The following is a 26,189-nucleotide window of genomic DNA, read 5'->3' as shown; positions in this document are numbered from 1 at the left end:
CTATGGGCCTGATTTAAGCACTGGTGGCCTGGTTACTCCGTCACAACCGTGACGGATATCACATCCGTCGAAATCTAAATCTCATAGGAAATAATGTGATTTAGATTTAGGCAAACGAGATATCAATCACCCTTGTGACGAAGTAACCCGCCTGTCAATATCTAAATCAGGCCCTAGGTGTCTGCCTCTCACGTTTCCACATCGTTCACGCAGTTATGAGCTTCAGCCACAAAATGATAGCTGCTCCCGAGGCCATCACACACGGCATGGAAACACCTCCCACATTCGATCAAAACAAAGACAACGGCCCTCCAACCAGACTCCAAAATGCAGAGAAGCGTTTCAGCACCAGACACAGTGCACTCTAAATTCTACACTGCGCTATAGGAGGGAACGATGCACGGTGTGGGTGGAGAATGGCCTGTCGGATGCACTAATCTCACACTGTCGATTTTATTTCAAGAAGAGAGGTTGGTAGGAGTACTAAGAAAAGCGTTTTGCTCTTGATAATGAACTAAGATGGTATAGAGCAGACTTGCTTCACTGCGTCGCTTGAAAGAGAGAGGACAGGATTGTGGCATATCTAGAGCGAACGCAGGCTCCTTGCGGCACAACACAAGGGTGACTGCATTGTGATCAAGATTGCGTTTGGTATACCTTCCTGCACAAAAACAATCTTTAGAGGCGTATTCCTCTTTGTATACGTGCTGCGGAATGCAACACACATGCAAAGAGGAAATACCAAGCAGAAATAAAGATTTTATCCTTGTGATGCCTCAGTAAGCACAACATTTTGGCAGAAACCCACACTCAGTAAATCTGGCTTTGCATCAAAATACATAGATGGATACATGGGAACACTCATGCTTCATGTTTGCCTTCTCGACAAAGGGTAACACAAGGCAGCCGTGTTACATTACTCTGTGGCTGAGAAGTGACACAAAGCCACGCAAATATTCATTGTATAAATGACACTTCAGCACTTGTGTTGCCTTGCATCGACGTAACACAAGGGCAACGCAAGTGCTTAGTAAATCTGGACATTTGTCTTGAGGTTCACACACTTTTACATGAAAGCAAACAATTCACAAAAGTTTACACACTCAGGGTTGGGGTTCTGGAATTTTATTTAGGGGTAAAGTGATTTTGCTTGGAGTCCACACAGTTTGGCATGAGTGCACCCATTCTGACAAATGTTCACACACTTTGGAATGGGGTTCACACATTTGTTTAAGGGTTGACAGAGTTTGACTTATCACTGGTTGCACAGTTTCTTCTAATTGTAATTCCAGATATAATTTGACTTTGGTACACACCGGTCTTCACTTCGTACTGCACAGTGTGAGGAAGTCCCTTTGGAGCTCCCAAACCTTTTAAGGCAGCTGGACAACCCCCTATTGGGAGGCACTTCTCTCCTGCTCTAGAGGGTGGAATTTTACATGTTTGAACATTAAGGGCATGTAAGCTCCCCATTTTATCAAAGATGTATTTCTCATCATAGAGAGCTTTAGGTATCCGTCAAACTTGGTATCATTAGGCCTGGCTAGAGATCTGTAAGCTGCATGTTAGATGTATGTTGAGAACGTAGCACAAATACTTAAGTAGAGCCTTTGGCTCAGCTTTCCTCAGCCACCGCCTGTGGGGCGGTCCACAGGAATGCTTCCTCTCTACCAGTGTCCGGCAGTTCCTTGGCGCGTTAAGGGCATGAGTCCACATGAGTCTGCATCTGGCATGCTCCTGTCATCCTCTGTGGCCTGTAAAGCCTCCTTTAGGTGAAATGGCAGAGCACTGGCATCATTATCATTCATGCCGGTATGTAGAGCATAGCAGTAGTGTAACCCGCCGCATACCCGGCTGGAGTCCCGCTTCCCTCGGTGACCCACATAGGCAGCTGAATAGTTACCCAGCATCTATCTATGTGTGGGGGGCTCATAATGAACATAATGTCAGTGTTAGACGCCCTGTGGAGCAAAGCATGTCAAACTGCACACACTGTGGACATAATGCTGCTTTCAGGGCGCACATCAGTGCATCCCTGAGGCCAATGAGGAGCCACAGCCGAAGCGGGATACCCAGAACTGTCCCAGCATCCTGGAGGGCTGAGTTTCCAGTCCTATCAAGAAGCTGGGAGGGGGTTTGAGATGGGTCTTTCAAGTGTGCCGTGTGGACATTCCACCCCCAGTGGGGAGATTCCCCCACGAGAAGAGCCTCTGCGCTTCTAATTTCACTGCACGTAAGTCAGTTTGTGAATCGAGTCCCTAGACTTCAAGTCTAAGTTTACATTTGTGAATTGATCCCTGGAAGTGACACGTGACATAAGAGGGCACCCATGGCAAAATGCTGGTGTTTATTTGGCTCAGAGAGGGCAGCTATGCCAATCTGGGGCACAGATGGAGGGGTGACAAGCAAACCATGGTAAAATGTTGGCCCTGACATACTGGAGGTTATTTTTGACATACTGGCCACCAATGGTATGTGCGTAGTATTAACAGCAAAGTTCTGGTACTGGCACATTATTTGCAATTCTTGGGACAAGGAGGTGACCATAACAAGATCCTGCCACTGACACAATGAAAGCAATTCTTAACATATGGGGAATTCTCAGGGTAATATTATGCCCCACAGCTTTCAAAGATCACCGGCTGGCTGCCATTATGTGGTAAGACACTGGAATATTAGTTAGGGTGCGGGACAACTCACCTCTATGAATAATCACACCCCTAACCATGGTGAACCCTCAAAGTCACGAAATTAACCTGAGCTCAACCACCTGGCAGCAACGGCACAGGGCAGACAGGCTTAACTTAGGGCAACGTGTAAAGTATTTCTGCAGGAATAAAGTCAAAATGTCAAATAAAAACACAACACAAACTGAATTAGAAAAATAGAGTAACATTTAATAAACAAAATGACAACAAATCAAATGAGGAGAAGAGGAGATGTGTTTTTTTTAGAGATTTGAGGGCAAATAGCACCAAAATTCACAGTGCATCAATGATAGTCTGTGGTAGTGGTAGACCAGAGCCTAGGCTCAAGTTGAGGCCGACAGTGATGGAGAGTGGGTCAGATACAACAACCAGATTTGTCCTGATCAATGATTTTACCTTCCGAATTAGGCTTTTAAGTCTGAACCGACTGCAGGAGTACGCTTCTAAGCCCCAGAGGACCTCAGGGAAGCACTTAGAGACTGACAGAGTGTCAGGTAGAACCTAACAGCATTTTTCCAGTCCACATCTAGTTGCTACTGGCCACCTGAATGCTTCTTAGAAAATGTCCCTTTCAGCCACCCTGTAGCCACAGAGGAGGTCATCCAATTGACCACTGAAGGCCACTTCTTGTCCTGAGTACAAGAGGAAGTTGTTCCAGTCCTTAAGGGCTCCTCTCAGGTCACAAACTGCAGGTTTAGTCCTCTTCTGCTCTGCCGCATGTAAAGAAAATGTTCAGAAGTGGGTGCCTAGAGGCCCTACATTTATGTCTGGATCCTGCTGGGGGTAGGTGACTTCTGGGGACTCCCTAACCAGTGGTGTAACATTTCCCCGGGTCAACCCTACCCACTTTTTTAATAGATGTGCCTTACTACAAAGAGGCCCAAAATGCCATGTGGCACTTTGAAGATGGAGACGGTCTTCAGCAATCCTAAACTTGAGCTTTGAACGCTTGCTGTTTGTGGGGGCATATCACTCTAGTGTCATCATACATCAAACACTAAAGCTTAGTTTGAAGCAGGTCCTCTACCCACAACAAATCTTGGAGACAGAAATCCGGCATGAAAAAAGTAGGGTTTTTCAGCAACCAAACAGGGAATCCACAAGAATTGTCTTATCATCATGTTCTCTCCCTCTAAATTTTGTCTCAAATATTACATGTGACTCAACAGACCTGTCAAGCAAGATTTGTCAATGTACTTTCAAAAGGAGACTCACATCCCTCACACAATATACTCTGTGTAGGTCAGAGGAGTTACCCCTGCACATTCTGTCATCCTATTGTGTACTCCTGGGAGGTATTTCACACCTATTCAATGCTGAGCACAAGCTGAGAGCTGGCAAAGGCTTATACTAATTACCCGTCTGACGGTTCAGGCAGGTAAAGGTAACTTTCTAAAAGTTATTTTTCCATAATATTTATTAATAATCCGACTTTACCATTTATCTAGCTAGTCCCAGTCACCAGATAGAGCAATAGTATTTTATTCTATACTCTGGCTTTCTATATAGGACCACTAGGGTTGCCACAGTGAAAATAGGCTTTTGGATGTTGTCACTGCAAGGAAACAGCAACATTATTTTTTTTACATTTTGACTTTTAAATACCATGTAACCAGCCTTGTGGGCTGCAAGGCTCACACAGGGGTGATTTACTAATATTTAAAGGGATGTTTTTACTTGTGAAAAAGCTTTAACAGGTCGCACTGCAGATTTATACTGCAACAGTCAAGGTACACAGGGGAGGCCTGAAGTCATGTTTGCACTGAGGAGTGGCTGAGTGCATGGATGGCTGAATCTTTCGCCCATTTCTATCTCTCATTTCTTCCATATATTCATTTATCCTCCACTTCCACTCACTCGCATATATTCATGTACTCATTCACCCAGCATATTTACCCTACAGCAGTCCCAAGGAGTTGGCATGGATTGGAAAGTTCTTTGTTGAGGCAGCAAGGCGCCTGTGTGGCACCCACCAAAAGAGGGGGACAGAGGGTTAATTAACTCTCAGCTTCACCAGTGTGACACACAGTCAATCGGCAGCCGCACGGAGCAGTGCGCACTTTAACGTGGCACTTTCACAAAGTGCTTGTTTTCAAGACGTCTGTTTGCGGAAGGATACCTGCACCTTACCAGTTTGCATAAAGGAGCAGTGCGCACTTTAATGTGGCATGTTCACAAAGTGCCTGTTTTTAAGATTTCTGTTTGCGGAGGGAGACCTGCACCTAACCAGTATGCACGCAGAGCAGTGAGCACTTTCACGTGGCATGTTCACAAACTGCTTGTTTTTAAGATTTCTGTTTGCGGAGGGAGACCTGCACCTAACCAGTATGCACAACAGAGCAGTGAGCACTTTCACGTGGCATGTTCACAAAGTGTTTGTTTTTAAGATTTCTGTTTACGGAAGGTGACCTGCACCTAACCAGTATGCACAACAGAGCAGTGAGCACTTTCACGTGGCATGTTCACAAAGTGCTTGTTTTTAAGATTTCTGTTTACGGAAGGTGACCTGCACCTAACCAGTATGCACAACAGAGCAGTGAGCACTTTCACATGGCATGTTCACAAAGTGCTTGTTTTTAAGATTTCTGTTTACGGAGGGTGACCTGCACCTAACCAGTATGCACAACAGAGCAGTGCGCACTCTAACGTGGCATGTTCACAAAGTGCCTGTTTTTAAGACTCCTGTTTGAAGAAAGAGACCTGCACCTCGCCGCTATGCCCGTCCTCACACACCAGACACTATGCTCTTTGATCGATGATTACATACTAACACACATATGACGCTTGAGTACACAGTTTGCTGAACTACGAGGAGTTCGATCCACACAGGCTACACAACCTGGCTTGAAAGGTGCAGAGCAACACTCATGCTAAGGTACCTGTACTTTATTGCATGAGCGCCAGAAGCCAGAACTTCACCCATCAGCCTGTCAGTATTTGCTCAGGTTAGTCTGTGGGTCACAGGTTCCCGCTGGGCAGTTGGAGGCGTGGGGAGGAGGGTGTAGGCTGTGCATGTTGATTTGCTTTGAATCTTTACTATCAGTTTAACTTATTGTTTTTAAGATTAGGGTTCTTGTAGGAAGTTGGCTCTGTATAACTTATATCAAAGTGAGATGTGGTGTGCACAGAGTTCAGGGGCTCCCCAGAGGCTTCACAGAGGCAATAATAGATAATACTAATGCTCTCTCTTGTGGTTGTGTGGTCGAGCAGTTAGGGGTATCAGAGGGTAGTGCAAAGCATTTGTTGTACACACACAGGCAATAAATGAAGCACACACTCAATGACTACTCCAGACCAATGGTTTTTACACTGTAAAAATGTATTTTCTTAATTCATTTTTAGAACAGCAAAATTCAAGTTGCAGGTACGTACCTTAAAAATGTTGTATTTCACACAGGTTTCAACAATACATGGTTTGAAATAGGTAAGTAATACAGTTTTTGAATTATTGGCAAAAAGCTATTTTAAAAATGGACACGGTGCAATTTTCAAACAGTTCCTGGGGGAATATAAGTTAGATCTGTTTACAGGGAAGTAGAACACTTACAGTCTCACTCACCGGGTTTTAGGAAGTCCACCAATTGAGGTTCAGGCTAAGCCCAAACACACAGCCTCAGCGGCATAGGGGAGCCGGGTGCAGGGTGAAAACAGGACGCCGGGTTTCCAATGCTGGTCGAAAAGGAGACCCAGAGGGTCACACTGAGTCTACAGGTGAGGTCCGGGGAGTGTCTCAGGCACACCACTGGTCAGACAGCGAGGAGGGACACCTGCTGAACAATGAGGCACCGAGGGTCGGTTTCTCCATGGCCTGGGGTCTGTGGTGCAGTGTGTTTTTCAGGCGTCGAATATCTTCGTTCGGAGCTCGCGGTCAGGGGGGTCCTCAGGATTCTGTCGCAGGCATCGTCGTGGAGAGGTCAACCCAGGGTGGGCACTTGCTCACAATCACCTGAGGACCCTTTCTTGCTGGGTGGACCACCTGGACATGGGTTAGGACTCACGCATCTGGAGTGAGGTGGGAGTCCTTAGAGGTAGGTTTCTTCAGACAGAGCTGCTGTCCTGTCCTCCGGAGTTGTTGGTCCTTTTGGGTGCAGGGCTGTCCTCTAGAGTTGTCTTTTTGCAGGTTCTTTGAAGCAGGAGACAGGCCGGTAAGGCTGGGACCAAAGCAGTTGTTGTCTCCCTTCTTCTTTGCTGGGGTTTTCAGCTTAGCAGTCCTTCTTCTTCTTGTAAGTAGCCAGGAATCTGGTGAGCTGGGTTCGGAGAGGCCCCTAAATCCTGGATTTAGGGGCATGTTAGAGGCAGTAGCCAATGGCTACTGTCCCTGGGGATGGCTACACCCTCCTTGTGTCCACTCCCTTTGGGGAGGGGGCACATTCCTATCCCTGTTGGTCCCTGTCCTCCAAACCAAGATGGAGGATTCTGCAGGGAGCGGGTCACCCCATCTCTGGACAACTTAGAGGTGGTCCTGGCTGGAGTGGTCGCTCCTCCCTGTTTTCCCTAATGTTCCCGCTAGACTTGCCGCCAAAAGTGGGGCTTTGTCCGGGGGACGGGCATCTCCACTAGCTGGCGTGCCCTGGGGCACTGTAACCTGAGGCTTGAGCCTTTGGGGCTCACCACCAGGTGTTACAGTTCCTGCAGGGGGAGGTGTGAAGCACCTTCACCCAGGAGAGGCTTTGTTCCTGGTCACAGAGTACACAGAGGCACGCTCACCATGTGGTCAGAAACTTGTTTGAAAGTGGCCGGCTGGCATAGACCAGTCAGTCCTACACTAGCACTTGGGCTAACATACAGGTGTTATCTCTAAGATGCCTTCTGTGTGCATTTTTCAATAAATCCCACACTGGCATCAGTGTGGGTTTATTGTGCTGAGAAGTTTGATACCAAACTTCCCAGTATTCATTGTAGCCATTATGGTGCTGTGGAGTTAGTAGTGACAAACTCCCTGACCATATACTCAATATGGCTTCCCTACACGTGCAATATCTAAGGAAGGACTTAGACACTTTAGGGGCATAGTGCTCATGCAGCCATGCCCTCACCTGTGGTATAGTCACCCTGCCTTAAGGCTGTAAGGCCTTTTAGAGGGGTGACTTAACTATGCCACAGACAGTGAGTTGTGGGCATTGCACCCTGAGAGGGGTGCCATGTCGACTGTGTCTTCTTCTCGCCACCAGGGCACACGAGCTGCAAAGGCAGTGTGCATGTGCTTGGTGAGGGGTCCTCTAGGGTGGCATAATACATGCTTTAGCCCTTGGGGACTTTCCCTTGCCACAGGGCTCTTGGTACCATGGGTACCTTATACAGGGACTTAACTGTGTGCCAGGGCTGTGCCAATTGTGGAAAACAAAGGTATAGTTTTAGGGAAAGAACACTGGTGCTGGGGCCTGGTTAGCAGGGTCCCAGCACACTTTCAATCAAAGTCGGCATCGACACTAGGCAAAAAGTGTGGGGGGGCAACCATGCCAACAGTGGCACTTTCCTACAGTTCTTAATCAACTGGGGGCTAATTTTAAGTGTTTTTATCCTTTTATGTGTCTGCAATGATTTTTACAACAATAAAGAATGATTACTCAGACACCCATTCATTCACCCGCTCGCCAATCCGTTCCTTCTCAGATAGAAAGCTGCCGAAGCAGCCAGACCTGTTGGCTTTGCCACTGCTTGCTTCACACTCCTCTGACCTGAGATGGGCCCCAGGGGTTTCAGTGCGCTCCCTGCCGCAGGGGCAACCTTTCATGACTCAAGGTGCTACGAAGCAGCTGCTTGACACTTTACAGCCCCTGCAGATAATAGATGACACATTACCCGCAGCGGGAGGCGGGGCAGGAGCCTCCACCCAGTGATCCTAAGCTAGAAAGGAGGGGTGAGGCCAGCTCACTCTCTCTCGCTGTCCCCAGGTGATGGTTCCTCTGCAGCATGAGTCCTGAGTGACAGGGAGCTCTCTCCTCCAGCATGGGAGCCCCGGGGCTGCTGCGGGCCCTCGTGTGCGCGCTGCTCTTCGTCTCTGACGGGTAAGTGCCACTGACGCCTCGTGTGACCTCAGGCACAATCTCTGCACGGCGAGAACCTGGGACCATACGTCTTGCGCTTCTGGGCGCTGTTAGAGCAGCTTATTGGGGAAACGTAGAGCACATGACTATTTTCTAAACATATATAACACGTTTACTGCTTGTATGTCAACACTGAAGGACCAGGTGTCAAATAGCAGACCGAGTGAATCAGTGTGTTCGGTGTCTAGCCCTGGTGACAATCTGTGATTTGGAGCAAATACTGTTTATTTAATTTCTTGCTATATACGAACCAACACAGGTGCAAACGGAGTGCCCGCGAGCTTGCAGCTGGAGTTTGCAGCTGGTTGTGACATCAAAAGTCATCTGTAGAAAGGAAACGCTGTCACTTTTGTGACCCTTCACAATAGATCACTTCTGACATCCTAAACATTCTATAACTTGAGATGACGTCACTGCTGTGCTGTGACACTTGGTAACAGGTCAGTCGAGACATCAGTAATTACCTGCAATAGAAACGACATCAGTGGCCTTCAGTGGCCCCTTGTGGCAGGTCAGCTGTGGGATGCAAGTGACCCGTAATTTACTGTTCTGCTGTAGGGGGTTGTGACAATTAAAACACGCACAAGTCACCTGCAAACAACTATCTGTTCAGCCTTCTGTAAAATAAATCTGGAGAGGTGGTGTCCATAAAGCTATGATTAGTTGTTGGACTCCCGGCTTTTTTACTACAGGATTATATTGGGCGGATTAAAAACTGCCTCCCTTTATACTGTTATTTTTCTCGTGATTTCACATTTAATGTTGTGTTTACAAGATAAGAACAGAACATGCATTTTCCCCACATGTCAGATATAATGGGGGAATTGAGGCGTCGTTTGTGAAAAACCGAACGAGTTCATTGGTCATTGCATAAGAGGCAAAATTAGTGTAAAATTTCTTTTTCACCTTTTGTGTGGAATGTTTACTGGTGGACACTGATTTCTTTGTTATACTCCCTGGTGCACATATAAAATGACCCACAGGCAGTGTTAACTATGTGTGGTGTTCACAATCTGTTGTCTTCATGGTTTCCTCGCGAAGCAATAGTTGTGATAAGCGACGCAGAGACATCTGTTGGCTCCATTCCTCACACGGTGCAAGCAGCAACACTGGTGCGGTATTTGGCCTTAATTTGCACCGGTGCCAAGTGTCTACGTTCTGGCTGCAGGTCAGAGACAGTACTGAAGGTTAACAAACATCTGGGAGCACAGAACTGACCTTAAAAATGACTTCCACGGAACTGCCTGCAGCCAGAGAGGTTTCAAGGCCTGGGCAAAGGGGGCTCTGGCCCCGGGCCCCAGCCTTTTAGGGGCCCCTGAAAGAGGCATCTCTGTTCTACAGAGTCTTGCCCTGACGACCTTTAATACTTCTTGAAGAGGTTGTTTGAAATACCGTTTTCCTGTGACTTATTTTTAATCTGGGTGATGTGTGAATCTATTACAGACATTTTGCAGAGCAATGTTGTGTTTATCTTTCATGCAACGTCCATAAAAAGTTCCGTTTCGCTCAAAACAAGAGCTCTGATGTTAGAAATGAGTGTGTCTCGGAGGGATTGTTTGCAGCAGTATTGGTGAGCTGCTGCTGTGTTACAACATCGAAAACACACGTCACTGCCCCTGAATATTACATGTAAACACATTTAGAATGTGAAGGAGTGGCTGTCACTGACCTGGACAGAGGCTTGAAAGAGCCGAAGTTGGATCACAAATTCTAATCTGTTCCGAAGAGGGGCCCCCAAAAGCCTTGAGATGTCCCGGAGTTTCCCCTCAAAGGCGCCCGGTACCTATATCTCACCTGAGCGCTGGACGAGCCCCCCCCCCCCCCCCCCCCCCTTTAGGTTTCACGTGTAACACCTTCAAGTGCGATTCAGCAAGTTCCACGTGCGTGTGCGTCAAGTTCACCAAATATCCCCAACACGCTCAGCTTTCCCCCCACCACGCCACAGCGCATCACGCGGTGTTGTCCCATCTTGACGAGTCTTGTGCTGTAGGACACAGGTAGGCGGCTCCTAGTGAACATGTCCACTTACACTAAAGGAATGTCGCTTCTATCATAAGCCTGCATGCCACTGCCATTTTCCACCTGTTAAAGGCACTTCCACTATTATGTATCCATCTATATACTTGTAAATAGCGCTGCCTCCACTCTCTTCTTGGCGCTATTGATAGAAGTTCCCCTTCAGGGTTAGTAGTCCCTGGCTATCTGTGAGAAAGTAGCCTCTTTCTAGCACAGTAACCCTCCTTTTTTGGCCTGTTTGTCAGTGTTTGTCTCGCTGGGACCCTGCTAGTCAGGACCCCGTGTTCATAGTTTGTAGCCTACATGTCAGTATGTTTTACTGTTTTGTCGGTACGCTTGACTGTGTCACTGGCATTCTGCTAACCAGGACCCCAGTGCTCACAATCTCTCGGGTTCCAGATTTGTCCTTACATACTGGTAACCCAGTATTTCACTCCATATTGGCATACTGGACCCCCGTATAAGTCCCTAGTATATGGTACATAGATACCCCGGGCATTGAGGTTCCAGGGGATCCCTATGGGCTGCAGCATTTCTTTTGCCACCCATAGGGAGCCCATGCAAACACTTCTCCGGGACTGCCGTTGCAGCCTGCGTGAAATAGTGCATGCACTTTTTAACAGCGATTTTCACTGCACCAGTTCACTTATAAGTCACCTATATGTCAGGCCTTCAGACCCTGAAGACTGGGTGCAACGTACCTGTGTGTGAGGGCATCCCTGCACTAGCGGAGGTGCTCCTACCTTGTCCAGGCCCATTTTCCCAGACTTCGTCAGTGCGGGAACACCATTTTAAGTGTGCCCTGGACATACCTATGTACAGCTTCACAATGGTAACTCTGAATATGGACATGTAAGGTGTCTAACAACTAGGAATTGTACCACAATACTGATTCCAGTATTGGTTGCACAGTCCCATGCACTCTGGGGGCTCCACAGTGGACCCCCAGTACTGCCATACTAGCCTTCGGAGGTTTTCCAGGCAGCCCCAGCTCCTGCCACCTCACAGGCAGGTTTCTGCCCTCCTATTGTTTGAGCAGCTCACGCCCAGGAGGGCAGAACAAAGCATTTCCTATAGGAGAGGGGTGTTACACCCTCTCCCTTTGGAAATAGGTATTACAGGCATGGGAGGGGTTTCCTCCCCCAGCCTCTGGAAATGCTTTGAAGGGCACAGATGGTGCCCTCCATGCATAAACCAGTCTACACCAGTTTAGGGACCCCCAGTCCCTGCTCTGGCGTGAAACTGGACAAATGAAAGGGGAGTGACCACTCCCCTGTCCATCACTACCCCAGGGGTGGTGCCCAGAGCTCCTCCAGAGTGTCCCTAGGTTTCGCATCTTGTCTTCCAAGATGGCGGGGCACTCTGGTAGCACCTGAGTTGCCAGTGCCATCAGGTGTTTACCTGGTTAGGTGACCAACCCCACTTTCAGGGCTATTTAGGGTCTCTCCTCTAGGTGTTTCTTCAGATTCGGACTGCAAGACTCCAGCAGGAATTCTCTGCATACTTTACTTCATTTTCTACCGACGACGCATCAACCGCTGACTGCTCCAGGAACTCTACAAAACTGCAACAAAGATGCAAAGACAACTTCTGCAACATTGTAACTTAAGCTCCTTCCAGCAACTGCAACAGTTCCAGGTCGTGCATCCTCCGAGGACTGACTGTCTTCAGCCTGCACCAGAAGAACCAAAGGAATCTCCTGTAGAGGGACAGAGTCACTTCCCTTCTTCAGCAGGCACCTCTCTGCAGCAACGACCGGTGGCTTAGGTCCCTTCTCCAGACAACAGGCATGGATCCAGCAACACAGTAGGTGGACTAAAGTGACTCAGACAGTCCCAATGTCCAGCTGTCCAACTTTAGTGGAGGTAAGAGCTTGCCTCCCCACGCAAGACAGGACCCCTGTGCACCAGGTGACTTGCAGTTGCAAAGGCTTGTGTACAACCTTCCAAGAAGTTCTTCATGCACAGCACAGCTTTCGTCCCCAGCACTCCATCCTGCGATGCACAGCTTCCTGAGTGGTTCTACGGTGGCGAGGGAATCGTTTGTGTCGTGCTGCATGAGTCTCCATTTGCACTTCCTTTGTCCCCATGCTGGGGGACTCCTGTGCCTGCTGCCTGGTCTTCTGAGGGCACTGTGAGTTGCTGAGAGTCCCCTCTGTCTTCCTCTCCTGGGTAGAGGCCACCAGGTTGCTCCAGGTCCCGGGCAGCACCATTTTCCCTAACCACGTGTTTTGCATGAGCCAAGGCTTGTTGGCAGCATCCAGTAATGCAAACCAGCCTGCATTCATCCATCCGGTGTGGGAGATCCCCTGCATCAACCAGGACCCCGCATCTGTCTTCTTCGGTGTATTACTGACTTTGTCTTCTCACCTGTGGTTCTTATTTTGCACCTTCATCCGGGTTAGCAGAGGCTCCTGTTCTTCCTGGACTCTTCAGTGCTTCTTGGACTTGGTCCCCTTCTTCCACAGGTCTTCAGGGCCGGGAATCCATTGCTGGTGTCTTGCAGTCTCTTCTGATTGTTGAACTATCTTCTATCACGACTTCTAGTGTGTTTGAGGAAACTTACTGTGTTTTACTCCTGTTTTCCTGGGCTCTGGGGTGGGGTCTATTACTTGCCTTTGGTGTTTTCTTACACGCCCAGCGCCCCTCTACACACTTCACTTGCCTAGGTGGGAAACCGATTTTCGCATTCCACTATTTTAGTATATGGTTTCTGTTCCCCCAGGCCCATTACAATCAATTGTGATTTTCACTATTTGCACCGTTTTCCTTCTATGTACGTACCTGTTTTTGGTACTAGTGTATATATTGCATAATTTACTTACCCCCTAATGGAGTATAGTCTCCAAAGTATTTTTGGCATTGTGTGACTAAAATAAAATACCTTTATTTTTGGTAACACTGAGTATTGTCTTTCTTGTGTGTAAGTACTGTGTGACTACAGAGGTAATGCAAGAGCTTTGCATGTCTCCAAGTTCAGCCTTGGCTGCTCAGCTACAGCTACCCCTAGAGAGCCTGGCTTCTAGACACTGACTACATTACACTAATAAGGGCTAACTGGACCTGGTATAAGGTGTAAGTACCTTTGGTAGCCAGTAGATACCAGGCCAGCCTCCTACACAATCTAGCCACCAACCCTGCTCCATGACTAGCCAGGTTTAAGGTGACACTGGACAGCGGATGAAGGGTGGAGCTTTCAAGAGTCCACCACCCGAGGTGGAGAAGGCTCAGTCACCCACCAGTAAACCCTGACCTTGGGTACCAAAAACAGTAGTTTAGAATCAGAGCAGATGTCTAAAGAAAAGCCTCACACGAGGCATGAATGATTCAAGATCCTATCTTTAGAAAAGTTAACTTTCCACCAGATTCTTGACTTCATCTGGAGCCAGGGCAGCTATTTTATCTAAACAGAAACTGAATCAGATGTTTCCAACCTGGCTTCAGAATTCCTTGGTGTGGGAGCTACAAATGGATTTTGATAAAAAAACACAATGAGCCAGGAAGCAGCTCCCTAGCTGTGAATGGACACTAGGCTGGGCCACCTTCACGGTTTTTAGAAAAAATCTCAAAAATGGTACATTGCATCTCATGAAGCAAAAGTGATGAAAACAAGGTTTTGTAGGAGAAGCAATATGGGGTACAAGGGAAATATTTAAGTCTATCAAGACATACAGATTCCTTGCCTCTTCTGTGGTCAGGGCCACTAGACAGCACATATATGCCACACATGTTGGGGGCTAACAAGAACATTCAGGAGCTTGCAGCCCACCCATTGCTTACCTGGTTACCTTTCCTGACGCTTCCATTGGTCTGCTTCTTATGTATCTCCCAGCTTGTCATTCTTGTGTCTGTCCCTTCAATGGAGCATAGCCTCTTTACCATTACTTTTCATTGGCTCTCTTCTATGCTTCCACTGCATGTTTTTTTTAAGCCCTGCTCTTTCTTTTCCGTTAGGCACCCCATGATAGTGCATGTTTATTCCAGAGGTCTCCCTCCTGTACTTATCCCTCCCAGCACTCTGTATCGCTCTCTATCATCTTTATGCTTCTCTACATCCCTTCCATGTGTTGCTCGCCTCATGTTAGTCCTTCACCCCTGTTACTGTCTCGGCCAAGTGCTTCTCTCGTTCCGCACCATGTTGCTCTTGCCCATTGCTTCTCCCACTCTCTTCTCTCATATTTCGCTTCTTCCCACCCCTGTAATTCTCTCCATGTTCCGTTGCTCGTCTGTGTGCTTCTTTCTCGTCCGCACCACGTTGCTCTCTTGTCCATTGCTTCTCCTCCACCCATCCACTTCCTCTGTGTTGCTTTCACCCACTTTAAAAAAAACAGCTTTGTGTGTTTTTTTCCTTGTAAGTTGCTGATCCAACTCGGATCCATAACTAAACAGCAAAAAAAGTGCATGCGCCATTTTGTTAGTGCGTACATTGTGCCCGTGCCTACAAATGGAATATGTGGCTGACGCAAAGGCTGTTCTTCCACAACCAGCCGTGGGTTTTCAGCTCTGTGAGTGACCGTCTCTTGGAAGCCGGGCTTGAATGGGGACCTCACGGCCACGTCTCTCTCCAGTAGGCTTGCTGGAGAATTTGTGAGGTTATCTGCTTGTATTATAGATTTCTTTAACTATGATCAGATGATGGCTGACTTTGCTGCCTCTAGGCTCCACCATGCTGTAAGAAAACTGCCAACAAAATGAAGATTTGTGGAAAAAAACACTTTCTTAGCCCTTAAAAGCAATTTGAGAGGAGATGGATCCACTCTTGGCGTCATCAGTAGAGACTTGATGTTGAACCAGGAAGTTCCTTCGCAAAATGCTGAAATCATTACTTGAGTTCAGAAGTTTATCAACCTGCACTGATTTATGACAACAACTGAGCAACTGTCATTAAAGAGTGGTAATCTGCAGCAGTGTCATAAATGCAAATAAAACCTAGTCCTTCTGCTCTGGCACTGGTTCCTGGCTGAAGATATATGAGTATTTGCAACGGTGCCTGGCTCCCAGTCTGCTCTGGTTGTCGCATGCGGTAACAGAAGGCGGACTGTCCAGCAGCTACCGAAGGACCAGGTCTTGAGTCCACGGCGCCTGTTGCCTGTGGTCTGGTTTCCACTTCACATCAGCGTAGGGCTGGGCAACTGGATATTAATGTCAACCTTGTGTAAGCAAGCCTAAGAAGGGATGTCCTGACATGGCTGAAGGAGATCAGTGAAGTCTACTCGATGTCACGATGTGGATATTGTGTGACATGGCCACAGAAGGTGTATGTCGAGTGCAGTGGTGTCATTGAGAGCACTGAGTGATGCTTGAATGACTAGCTGCATCATCACATTGACTTTACATGGCAGAGTTATCCAGAATGTGTCATGTAAAGCCAAACTTCCATGTTTCCTTGAAAGAATAATTTCCGCAGGTGGCTTAGGAGAATTCATCTTGTACACAACTGGACATAGACGGGGCGATCAACGTTGTGTGTAAATGACTGGCCTTTCCCAATAGATGCTTTGCTGAGGAAGGACACACCAGGACCAGGTTCACAAACAGAGGGGGTGTCCCCCGGGGAAGGGGACATTCACGATAGCAGTAAATACCAGGGAGAGGGTTCTACCACTGTCCTTGATGGAACAGGGGGTTGAATGTCTGAAGCAACTTCATTAGCGCGACACGCAAACAATTCAGGTTCAACTTCAATGGCTGGTGTAAAACAACCATGAAAGTAGAGACAACTTGCAGAGCACTTGTACAAGGCTATACGTGTGTCGTACAAAATCATCCCAAGCAAACATTGTCCAAAAACATCACACCCAAAATGTATTGTATCAAATACAACATTGCACCTCTAAATCACGTGACCTAAAAGGTTCTCATGCAAACACAGTGATTTTGTCCCTCTTTACTTTACACTTTCTCTCCCTCCGTGCTGCGGGAGCAACTTCAGCGTTATTAGATCGCTGGTGCTGGGGCGCCTTCAGAGTTAGTTACATCAATGGTGCTGGGGCGCCTTCAGAGTTAGTTACATCAATAGTGCTGGGGCACATTCAGAGTAAGTAAGATCAATGGTGATGGGGGACCTAGCGAGTTAGTTAGATCGATGGTGTAAAACCAGAGCACAAGACCTCTGCTAAGTGGGCAGCTCTTTTTCGTTGGGACAGGGGCATGTACGCTTTGTTTTGGGGCATGCATGCTTCGTGTCTGTACATGCATATTCTGTGTTGGGGCATGCATGCTTTGTGTTAGGACATGCACGCTTTGTGTCTGGTCATTTCAAGGTTCTAAATAGTGTGAAAAATGCAATTCCCTACATTACATGAGCCATAGCATAACTCAAGCTACGCTTTCACATGCTGCCTGTACCACACTAGGTGGCAAGGGTATCTGCCCAGATGTGGGTCCTGTGGTCACTTTGCCACTGGATTCAAGCTATACCTGCTGATGAGCCCTTTTCAGGGTATAACCTTGTATTCCAGTCCAGGGCGGACCTGGGCTGGGAGTTTGTGCTGGGCTGTTCCCATAGTGAGCAGGTTCAAGACAGATTTGCATATGGCTGGGTCCAAACTGAGGTGGCGTGGTGGGCAACAAATTATGGATTGGGATGCAGCCTGTGCGATTGCCAGTGGTTAGACAAATTGAAACCAATCTGCTCAACTCCTTTTGTATGTTTCAGACACATACATTCCTTCACAAGAGCGGTGCTCTGCAGATGGGGTGGGTGAGCTCCAGGGAGGCTGAAAGCACCAAGGCCAAAGGTCTCAGCTTGGCACCCAGGACACTGAGGCAAGCATCCCGAGACGGCTAAAAAAATGTTCAAAGAATCAACGCCATCTACCTGATTACTACAAATACAAGAAGAAAGCAAAGCTAGTGAAAGCGAAACAGTATCAATGCACCAACAAACATGTACAGCCAAATATGAAAGACACGATCACAGAGATTTTGCATTGAGTACACAAGGCTTGAACTACTCCTGACTTACTCCTAAAACCCAGGAGTAAGAGAGGAAGTCAGGAGTGCACACAAGAAAGCAAGAGGAGTCTCTTTGTAAATAATCCCATATTTTCTAGCCTTAAACCATAAGGAAAAACAACATAAAACAGAAATGAGTGGAATATGCACTGATATCACAATCCACAAGGTAAGAGAGGTCTCATAGCTGGCTATTCTAAGGTTAGAGAAGGTTCACCACTGGAAATCACATGGTCCGAGAGGTCTGACCACTGGCTATCCCAGGGTCAGACATGTCTCACCACTGGTTATCTCAGGTAAAGACTTGTCTCATAGCTGGCTCTCCCAGGTTCAGGCATGTCTCACCTCTGACTATCCTAAGGTCATAAATGTCCCACATCTGGCAATCCTTGGGTCACACATGTCTCACCACTGGCTATCCTAGGGGCAGATATGTCTCACCGCTGGCCATCCCTGGACAAGAGAGTCTCACCGCTGGCTATCCTAGGGGCAGATATGTCTCACCGCTGGCTATCCTAGGGGCAGATATGTCTCACTGCTGGCTATCCTGGGGTCAGATATGTCTTTCCGCTGGGTCCTAGGGTCAGACATGTCTCACCGCTGGTTATCCCAGGGTCACACATGTCTCTCTATTGGCTATTACATGGTCAGAGAGGTCTTGCCACTGTCTGTCACAGGGTCAGACATATCTCACCGCTGGCTATCCTAGGTTCTGATATTTGTCACAACTGGTTATCCTAGGGTCAGATATGTCTCACTGCTGGCTATCCCTGGGACAGAGAGTCTCACCGCTGGCTATCCCATGGACAGGGAGGCCTCAGCGCTGGTATCCCTAGGGACAGAGAGTTCTCACCGCTGGCTATCCTAGGGTCAGACTTGTCTCACTGGTGGCCATCCCAGAGACAGAGGTCTCACCCCTGGCTATCCTAGGGTCAGATATGTCTCACTGCTGGCTATCCCTGGGACAGAGAGTCTCACCGCTGGCTATCCCATGGACAGGGAGGCCTCAGCGCTGGTATCCCTAGGGACAGAGAGTTCTCACCGCTGGCTTTCCTAGGGTCAGACGTGTCTCACTGGTGGCCATCCCAGAGACAGAGGTCTCACCCCTGGCTATCCTAGGGTCAGATATGTCTCACTGCTGGCTATCCTGGGGTCAGATATGTCTCACTGCTGGCTATCCTAGGGGCAGATATGTCTCACCGCTGGCTATCCTAGGGACAGATATGTCTCACTGCTGGCTATCCTGGGGTCAGATATGTCTCACTGCTGGCTATCCTAGGGGCAGATATGTCTCACCGCTGGCTATCCTAGGGGCAGATATGTCTCACCGCTGGCTATCCTAGGGGCAGATATGTCTCACTGCTGGCCATCCCTGGGCCAGAGAGTCTCACTGCTGGCTATCCTAGGGGCAAACATGTCTCACCGCTGACTATCCCAGGGAAAGAGAATCTCATCGCAGGCTAACCTAAGGTCAGAAGTGCCTCACCACTGGCTATTCTAGGGTCAGACATGTCTTACAGCTGATTTTCTCAGGTCAGACATGTCTCACTCGCTATCGCAGGGTCAGAGAGGCTTCAACACTGACTATCTCAGGGTGATAGAGACATTATCGCTGGCTAACACTATGGACAGAGAGGCCTAACAGCTGGCTATCTCAGGATCATAGAGACATTACCGCTGGCTAATACTATGGACAGAGAGGCCTAACAGCTGGCTATCTCAGGATCATACAGTCATTATCGCTGACTATGCCAGGGTCAGAGAGGGCTCACCACTGACTATCTCAGGATCATAGAGACATTATGGCTGGCTAACACTATGGACAGAGAGGCCTAACAGCTGGCTATCTCAGGATCATAGAGACATCACCGCTGGCTATCGCAGTGTCAGAGAGGCCTCACCACCGACTATCTCAGGGTCATAGAGACATTATGGCTGGCTAACACTATGGACAGAGAGGCCTAACAGCTGGCTATCTCAGGATCATAGAGACATTACTGCTGGCTAACACTATGGACAGAGAGGCCTAACAGATGGCTATCTCAGGATCATAGAGACATTACCGCTGGCTAACACTATGGACAGAGAGACCTAACAGCTGGCTATCCCACGATCATAGAGACATCACCGCTGGCTATCGCAGTGTCAGAGAGGCCTCACCACCGACTATCTCAGGGTCATAGAGACATTATGGCTGGCTAACACTATGGACAGAGAGGCCTAACAGCTGGCTATCTCAGGATCATAGAGACATTATGGCTGGCTAACACTATGGACAGAGAGGCCTAACAGCTGGCTATCTCAGGATCATACAGACATTATCGCTGACTATGCCAGGGTCAGAGAGGGCTCACCACTGACTATCTCAGGATCATAGAGACATTACGGCTGGTTACACTATGGACAGAGATGTCTCAGCCCTGGCTATCTCTAGGGACAGAGATGGCAAACCGCTGGCAACCTAGGGTCAGAGAGGTCTCGCCCGTGCCTATCCCTGCGGCCAGAGAAGTATCACCTCTGACTATTCCCCTATCAGAAAGATCTCTCTGATGGGTACGATTATGTAAGAGGGACTCTACACAGTTTAAAATGCACAAACATCCCATGATGCATCGCTGAAAGTTCACCTGGCTCATGCACAAATTAACTGCCAGGGAGATAGTTTCCTTGGCACTGGCCCCGATGCAAGGTTCATGCTGTCGCAGGGTGACAGGAGTCTTTTAAAACTCCTCCAATCTGGCATTGTTCTCCTTAAAAGTACAACCCGTGGAAAGGAAATGCTCACTGACAGAAGAGGCAGGGCCTGGCCGCAGGCACGTCCTCTACAGGCTGAGGGCGCAGCCTTGGTGAACACCGCACCAGGTGTTCACTGACACTTTGAGGGCAGCGGGGCCTTTGTTGTTAGGTTGGGAAGTCCATATTCGCTGAAGAGGGAGGGAGGCCTCTCCTCTGGATAGGAGCTGTCGCTTTACTACCAGTGTCCTGAGGAGTGTCACACTTCAGGTCTGATGGCCGGGGACTCCTGACTCTCCCAAGATAGGGTTGGTAAGACTGTTGTCACAGGAAGGGCCCTGGACCGGATCAGCTCCTTTTTAAAGGGGCTTGGATTTTATTTTATTTTTAGAGGGGCTGTGCATCATATACCTTGCCTGTCATCGGCGGAGCCCTGCAGGGGTCTTCACTCAGCCCAACATTATTTAACAGATACCTACAAGTATTGGTAGATATCGTATCTCCTTCCAGGATGTCATTGTCTCCTATGCAGATGACACCCAGCTGGTGTTCTCACTTACGCCTGGTGCGGATACATCCTTAGCTAATCTCGGACCGTGTTGGGAGAGGATAGACATTTGGATCTATCAATTCCTCCTTAAGCTCAATTGAGCTAAAGCTTAAGATGTGACTCTCTGCCTGTGAGTTGCCATGCGCTCTACAAATCCTCTAGCATTCCATAGTTAAGTTAAAGTCTTGTTCTATTACAAATAAGTGGAAAGATGCACTACTGTACAAGACATGCACTGACGTTTTGTGACCAGTAATTTATTTTGTGAACTGTCCTCAGTAGTACTAGTTGAGTTCACAAAGTAAGGAATCGGCGAGGAGGCAGAGCAAACGGCGACTCCCTCCAATTGGCTATCTTCACCGGTATGGTGCGCTGCAAGGGAAAGAACACCACTGCACTGTGCCGGTATTTCAAAATGGATGTTTTTAGAGAAGTTTGTGTTTCTTGAAGGTAACAGGCATATTTTAAAATACTTGTTTTTTTTATTTTGAAATACTTCAATGAGAGTAGAACATAGACCAAGTCCCTGAGTTGCCACTTAGATTCCCAGAGGGGAGAAGATCCAAAGTGGCCCTCTTGCTCTTGGTGAGTCAGTCACTACCCTAACTTGGGAGCTGGTAAATGGCCAATGATTTGTGATCTGAATTACAGTTGTAAACCACTAATATGTACATAACCAATTTGGAGCCTGGAAGTGATGACCAAAACACACCTCTTCCAAGTTGTGAAATGTTAATCACTTTTACCAATGGCCAACCGTGACCTGGTTGGTCAAGACAGACCAACCAGAAACAATCAGACCAAAGTAACAACAAAAACCACCCTGACCAACAACAAGGAACATCATTTATAGCATTACAGCATTAACATCAGAAGAAGGACCGCCAGCTCAATGTGCCAATCAAGACCACTCTTCCATACACTCCAATCAGGAACAAGTAGAGCGAAATATCAACTAAGACCACCATGATTACCATCTAAAATCCACCTCTGTTCCAACATACCAATCAAGACCACCCTGTTGAGCATACAAGCCAGGAGCACCCTAACCTAAGTAACAAGAAAAACATCCTGGCCAACAAGGACCACCTTTTTTATAGCATTCCAGCCAGGACCATCCAACCAAAGTAACTATCAAGACCACCCTGATCATCATCGTAGAATGCCCAGTGGTCCAACATAGCAGTCAAGACCACCCTTCCTAGCATCCCAGCCGGACCACTCTGATCAGTCTAACGTGGGAGGAGCAAGCACTGCGACACGTGCTGTTACGTCAAATTTCTCACTAGGTTGTGTTGCCACAAGCTTCATGTATCTCTTGGAGGAAGGGCAGTCAGTGAGCACTGCCACACATGCTCGGTGTGGAGCTCTGCTGTCCGTACAGTCACTGATGTAGCCTATTTGTGGCCACTGACAAGCCCTAAGGTATTGAACCCTAAATTAACCTAACGCACTCCTTGTATTTTACCTTGAAAGCAAGTTGGGTCACTTGAGGCTCTGCTGCAGGGTTCTGTGTGTAAACTGCAGGTGCGGTTCAAAGCAGACCGGCCTGCTCCTTCACTGTTTATGTTCTCCAGCTCGATAAAAGGAGGACTCCAGCCACTTTCTCAGAGTGCCTATGTAGGCTAACAGATTCATCTATGCAATGTACTCAGTGTGCAACTTCAGTCATGGGAGGCCTGGTGTGCAACAAGGGCTGTGGGACATAGGCAGCTATATCTTCATGTTCTGTTTACTTTTAGTCCTAGGTGTGAAGTTATTTCAAAGAAATTACCCTCCACATATCTCACTGCTATAAAACCAGCTGCAAATACCAGATGGTATTCGGATCACACATGATCCTTGCCAGATAAAAGAAGGTGACAGCTTCCTAAAGGTAACAGAAGCAAACTCCCTGCATCTGCTGGTATCATCCTTGAATGATTGTCAATCTCATATATGAATGCAATAATTACTGTGAGGTGCCTGCACAGCTTAGTGCAATCAAGCGCTTCTTCTCCATAGCGATTGTTCTAAGCGCTCCATACACTTCCACCAGTGGCACCACCCTGGCTGCCCAAAAATACCATGAGCTTGTCTTCACTGGCACGATCGTAGGCTGCTCCAAACAAGGCCCCTGGGTACCCATGTGTGATGTGTGACGTCCTCAAGATCATGAGGGCATCAATGCACCCCCACTAGGAGATGCCCACCACAGCAGCAGCTCTGTCAGTGTTTTCTAAGCTATCTCAGTGTTCTCTAAACTCTGTCAGTGCTCTCTAGGCTCTGTCTCTGTTCTCAAAGCTCTGTCAGAGTTCTCCACGTTCTGTCTGTGCTCTCTAGGCGCTATATGTGCTCTCTAAGCTCTCTTGGTGTTCTCTAAGCTCTGTCTCTGTTCTCTAAGCACTGTCTCTGTTCTCTAAACTCTGTCAGTGTTCTCTAAGCTCTGTCTCTGTTCTCTAAGCTCTGTCAGTGTTCTCTAAGTTCGGTCTCTGCTCTCTAGGCTCTGTCTGTGCTCTCTAAGCTCTGTCTCTGTTCTCTAAGCTCTGCCACTGTTCTCTAAGCTCCGACTATGCTCTCTAGGCTCTGTCTCTGTTCTCTAAGCTCTGTCTGTGCTCTCTACGCTCTGTCGGTGTTGTCTAAGCTCTGTCTGTGCTCCGTAGGCTCTGTCAGTGATGACGTACAGTGCTGCATTCGGCCCAACATTACTGCGTCATTGGGGTTTGCAGTTCTATGGAGGCTTCCACTATTGTCCTTCTAGACCCAATAGACTCCCTTCCTGGTTTCTGGTGTCCCAGATGGGTGCTATGCCTGGGGTCCATGTTACCGCCCCCCCCAATCCTGTGCAGGATCCCAGTCCAAGGAAGTGCTGAGGTGGTGGAGCAGCGGAATCCACTCGAAGGTACATAAACTCCAGAGGGCCTGAAGAAACCTTTAGGACGGACGTGACCCTGACCTGCTGCGCCCTAGAGTGACGTCGGGGTCTGCACTTTGTGTGTTTTCCTGTGAAGGTTTTCAGTGAGATGGGATTAGAAGATGGGGGGTGAATCACTACATCCTCCCCCTGCGGGTGATGGGACGTGTAAGGTGGGGATCTCCAGCACGACGAGAGGACAGCCTGGCGACCTCCCAAGCACCCCACGTCAGCCCTGTCCTGGTCCTCCCAGCAGGGAGGCTGGTTGGGCAGGTTCAGGGCTTGGGAGACTCCACGTCCGAGCCCCGCAGCAGTGAGTGGCACTGCAGGAGTCCGAGCCCACGCCTGGCACCTCGGCGAGCGCCCTCTGCAGGTGTGTGCCAAGGTCTTCAGTGTGTGGTGTCCTCACACCTACTCCTTGTCCGGGCTGTGCTGGTGGAGACTTATCCTCCTGACTGTCTCCTGGCCTCGGTCTATCATCTCTCCAACCCTCTCCCCGCCTCCCTGGCTTCCTCCTGCTGTGCTGGGATGTTCATGAGCAGCTGTGAACTTAACATCCCTCAATTAAAGGAGCGATGTGGGCCTCTGAAAGGTACAAGAGACAGAAGAATGAAACCCCCCGTTTTACCTTCACCTGAAAGGATGGGCGCTTCAGTGGAAAACAAAAGATTGCAGCTCAAGGCCGCAGTGTGTGAACTTGGAAGGCGGTTTCCAAACACACGATGGTTCTGTAGACGTCGGAGATGGAGCTGTCCCTGTGTGTTCACTTATAATAAATAGCAGTGCTGGGTTAAGAGGCTATTCAAACTCTTGATTAGTTTCCAGCGGTCCCTGTGTGTAGTGGGCTGTGGTTGATTCTGTGGTTCACTTATAATAAATAGCAGTGCTGGGTTAAGAGGTTATTCAAACTCTTGATTAGTTTCCAAAGGTTCACTCTGGGGTGATTTTTAGTTTTAAAAAAAAGTATTCGGGAACGAGTGTGGGAATGAATGGCAAAGTTACGCGTAAGACACAGACACACAAGTACAGCATTTAAACGTCAGCTAAGGCATCACTCATATATAAACAACTGATGGCCTTGGGGTGTCGATAAACGACTGTACGTGCCTACTTTGTGAAGTGATTTCCAATACCTGTGTTCTTTTCAATGCCACTTGTGTTGTTTTGTCCACAAATCTATCATTAACCATTTGTGCTATTTTGCCCTTTTTAGGAGAGCACAACATGGCGGAATTGATGATGGGAGCATCTGGGACCCGGCGGCAGGTGAGTCATCAAGGCTTCATTGAGGGATGCTCTGCTTTCTTCCCCCGCGACCTTTCACAGCCCACCTATCTGGTCCCTGCGACCCACTGAGTTCTCAGCCCCCCCCCCCCCCCGCCCCCTCCAGTAGCCCATCCGTACTGTGTCTCTGACAAGCCCAGGCAGACTGGGCTCAGTGCTCTGCCGTAGTGTAGAGGGGCGCACCTGCGCACCCGGGGACCCTGCGCAGACACCACTACCCACATCAAGGGCATCAGCGAACCCCACTCCTGTGGCGGGCTGTGCCCTCACTGACAGGTGACCCCTGCTCTCTGGTCTCACCCACTGGGTGCGCATCTCATGCCAGGCGCCTCTGACTCACCTTCTGCCTCACACTGAGATTAGTTTTGTAGCGCGAACGAGGTCGATGGCGCGATTGGTGCACAACTTTGGCTATATATTGGGCAGCTCAATGTCGTGTAACCCTAAAGTCCATTCGAACTCCTTCATGGACCAAACGTGCACCCGCAATGCCTCCCGGTGCAGTAAAGAGCATTGTAGCATGATGTGTGCCTTTCACTGAGGTGTGTCCTCGACGTACACCCTCGAATTCACATGTAACAAGGCAGCCCCCCAAGGGTGAGGCACGTACAACGGGTACTTCCGTGGTACTTGCCATCTATACGAGTCCCGTGGCAGACTCCGCTCCTCACTGGTTTGCAACTGGTGTAATTTAGCATTTCACACAAGACTAGCCCCCAATAATGTACTTCTTCTGGGTTTGCGTAAAGTGCCGGAGGTGATGGTCCTGCCCCGTCCTTAGCCCTTGCACTAGTGACGAGGACGAAGTGTGGCCCTCCGCACAGCGGAGTGATGTGGGTAGGGCTCGTGTCAACGAGGGCAGACGGGCAGGAACTCTTTGCCTCGAACATTTATGGAAATGTATAGAAATCCTGTGCCTGGTGAGTTACAAATTCAAAAACTAAACGTACACAGAGCAGTACACACAAAATAAATCCATATAGGAAGCCTAAAACATAATTC

At 48.4% G+C, this 26,189-nt stretch overlaps 1 protein-coding gene across 1 annotated transcript in view; it reads left to right on the top strand.

Annotated features, from left to right (window-relative positions):
* The first annotated feature begins 8,593 nt into the window (after nucleotides 1-8,593).
* Nucleotides 8,594-26,189, top strand: part of LOC138265212 (IgGFc-binding protein-like) — a 224,947-nt gene continuing 207,351 nt past the window's right edge. Inside the window, exons 1-2 of the mRNA XM_069212764.1 lie at nucleotides 8,594-8,716; nucleotides 25,117-25,169. Coding sequence (XP_069068865.1) covers nucleotides 8,658-8,716; nucleotides 25,117-25,169 — 112 coding nt within the window. The 5' untranslated portion in view covers nucleotides 8,594-8,657. The remainder of the gene's footprint in view (nucleotides 8,717-25,116; nucleotides 25,170-26,189) is intronic.

The sequence above is a fragment of the Pleurodeles waltl genome, chromosome 11 (assembly GCF_031143425.1).
Source record: "Pleurodeles waltl isolate 20211129_DDA chromosome 11, aPleWal1.hap1.20221129, whole genome shotgun sequence".
In the NCBI taxonomy this organism is placed as follows: Eukaryota; Metazoa; Chordata; class Amphibia; order Caudata; family Salamandridae; genus Pleurodeles; species Pleurodeles waltl.
This window is presented reverse-complemented; position numbering and strand designations above follow the sequence as displayed.